This window comes from Aspergillus ibericus (genome assembly GCF_003184845.1).
Source record: "Aspergillus ibericus CBS 121593 unplaced genomic scaffold BO80scaffold_4, whole genome shotgun sequence".
NCBI classification, from domain to species: Eukaryota; Fungi; Ascomycota; class Eurotiomycetes; order Eurotiales; family Aspergillaceae; genus Aspergillus; species Aspergillus ibericus.
In genome coordinates, this window is record NW_020292102.1 from 115650 (window position 1) to 118771 (window position 3122).

Sequence of the window (3122 nt, forward strand, 5' to 3'; positions counted from 1 at the left end):
AAATAAAGTTTTAAATAAGGCTATTATTATATCATCTCTCTATTTAGACCTAACTATCCTCAGTTAGAAGAATATTATTATTATTATAATTTATAATAAATTTATTATTCTCCATAGTTATAATCTAAATAAAGAATTATTTAAATAGTCTAGAACAATCTAGATAACAAGTATAAAAGTTATATAAATAAAAAAATATATTCTTAAAATTACTAGTAGGATATTACTCGTGATTATTTTTATTAGAACCTATCTATTTAATACAATACTACAGAATTCCTATTTATAGACAGTTCTTTAAGATTTATTCTATTTTCTACTTGGTATAATCATCAATCTTAATTAAGAAAGCCTAATCTAAGATCTATCCAAGTAGCGGCTCTAAAATACTATAAAAATAGAGTTTATCAAGATAAAAAACAAGATGAACCTTTATACTATTAGATAATTAAACTTAAAATATATAACTAATTTTCTTAGTAATAATCACCAGACTATACCAACTTTCTAATAATTTCTAAGACAGTTACTTCCAGTACTAGTTTCTAATATCTATATAAATCTCATTATTAATATTAAAATTTATAAATTAATACTATTAGTTAGTTATACAGGTCTAAACTTATTAAATAACTTATATATCTTTCTTTACTAGCTTCCATATCTATTCTATACAGTGGGCTAAGACTTAGATTTACTATTAATTAATAATATCCATAATACAAATCTAAAAAAATATCTAGTCAAAGAAAATATAAAACTTATATTCTTATTTAATTATAAAAAATAATAGACCTGTGGACTCTTGGGACAGAACTATAAAAATAAAATTAATTAATAATAGAAATTCTGACTAGTTATTTTAATAATAATTTATAAAAGAAATAAATCTTTATACTATATACTAGTTCATAATTTCAGTCTACCTATTAGTTTAAGAATAGAATACTATTAAAAGTTTAAACTTTACTTATAATATATAATATAACTTATTCTAGAACTCTAATACGAATTATTTTCTTTAATCTAATATAATCATATCTAAAAATTTTAACTAAAGATATACGCGCTCCAGAAAGAACCAGACTATATTTTATATAAATATAATCTTTATATATAGTATTAAGATAACTTACTTACTTAACTAATCTACTATAATAAATATAATATTAAAACTATAACAGTTCTTTAAAAATATCTAAAAGTTTATTAATAGATACTATCCCAGGCGGTCTGGGATTAGTAAAGATTATAGAAATTCTAAAAAAAAATCTTATTTTATATTTTTCTATTTATAAATTAAATAGTTATCTAAATAATAACGTACGTCTCAGTTCTAGATATTCTAATAATATTAATATTTTATAAGACCTAATATTTTTATTTAGCCTAAGTAAGCAAACAATAGTTAATAGTAAATTTTATCTAGTAATTAAGTACGTAAGTCTTTATTATCTAGAACTACTAATAAATTATTAAAAAATAGAAATTTATTTTCTAGAATATATCCCTCTTTATTACAACAGGCTCTTTCCCAATAAGGCTTTAAAAAAGAATAATTCCAGTTAATTATTAAAAGCCAATCTATAATCTATAGATATTTTTATACAGGGATAAAGACTATCAGTAATTCAAGAACTAATAAATAAAAATATACTCTATTCTCCAAGTATTTTAGAAATAATAAGATTTACTTATAATATTATATTAAAATTTACTTATTATTATTCTTATAGATTAGTACATTTATTAAGATATTATATTTCCCAAGACGGAATTAGATTAAAAAATAGTATTAAGAAAAAAACTCAGCCTATTATACCTAATAAATATTTAATCTTTTAATAGTTATAAAATATTCTAAGACTCAGTAATTAATTAAAATATTAAAATAATTTATATATTAGAGTTCTTTTAACTCCAGTCACTATTCCTTTAAGATATAAATAATTATTAGTAGCTTTTTATTATAAATATTATAATTATATTCTGTAAAGAATATAATCTTAAAATAATAAATTATTAAATATTAAGCCTTATTTATTAGTTATAAAAATATTTCTATAATAACTCTATTAGCAGCGTCCATCTCAACATAAGTAAGAAGTATAGAATTATAATAAACTAAAATAAAAACTAAGACTAATACCTCCTTAAATATCTTAAAAACTTCAATATAGGTATAATTCCAGTTAAAAATAATATCTTTTTAGATTAGTTATATTAAAGACTATATTATTCTATTATAAATTTTAATAAATCTTCAGTAGAAGTTACAAAAGCTTAAAAATAATTAAATTCTCTATATAATTATCAGAATTATCCATTTAATAATAATAATAATCTTTATTAAATCTATCTGGATACCATCAGTAGCAATAATAAATTTTAAAAACTTAATCTTTATAATATAGAACTTATACTTATAAATAACAGTCTATAAATCTATAATTTATAACTTTTTAAGTACTAAATATACATATAGCTCATACTTAGCCACATTATCGCTATAAATTAATATATTATCGATATAAGCTATTATAAACTTATTTAAATACTCTATTAAAATCTTATTAATAAGTTATTAGAAGGTAGTAGGTCCATTAATAAATTTAAATAAAAAGATTTAATACTTGAATAAGCTATATTATATTTTAAAAATTATAAGATCTTTTAAAGTAGGGTCCATTCTAATCCAGTAGAAACTCTAATATATATTAAATTTTATAAAGATTTTTACATTATACAGGCGGTCCATTATCTTATTAATAAAAAATAGAAGGTATGGATTCTTTTTAATTAAAGTATTTAGTTTTTAATAGTTTATATAAAAGTAGAGGTCTTTTCTAGACTTTCAGGCTATTAAAATAAGGAATATAAAGAATATAAAGCTTAGTATAATAAATTTTTTATTTAAATTCTCCATAATATAATTATAAGAGGTTTATAATTTTTTTACTATTATTTTATAAAAAAAGTAGTACCCAGAGGATTCTCATCCTTTAATTAAATCTTATAGTTATAATATCAGAATAGAAGTAGCATATTAGATTCCTTCTTTAAAAAAATATCTATTAAATCATAATATTACTTAAAAAAAATCTTTTTAATCTTATTTTTTT

At 19.0% G+C, this 3122-nt stretch overlaps 1 protein-coding gene across 1 annotated transcript; it reads right to left on the reverse strand.

Moving 5' to 3' along the window:
• Window positions 1-2302: 2302 nt before the first annotated feature.
• On the reverse strand, window positions 2303-2581 carry BO80DRAFT_346583 (uncharacterized protein; the record flags this gene model as incomplete). Its single annotated transcript, XM_025715374.1, has 2 exons — window positions 2303-2437; window positions 2471-2581. Coding segments are annotated over 2 exons (246 nt in total), but the record flags the coding sequence as incomplete, so codon positions are not given.
• Window positions 2582-3122: the final 541 nt, after the last annotated feature.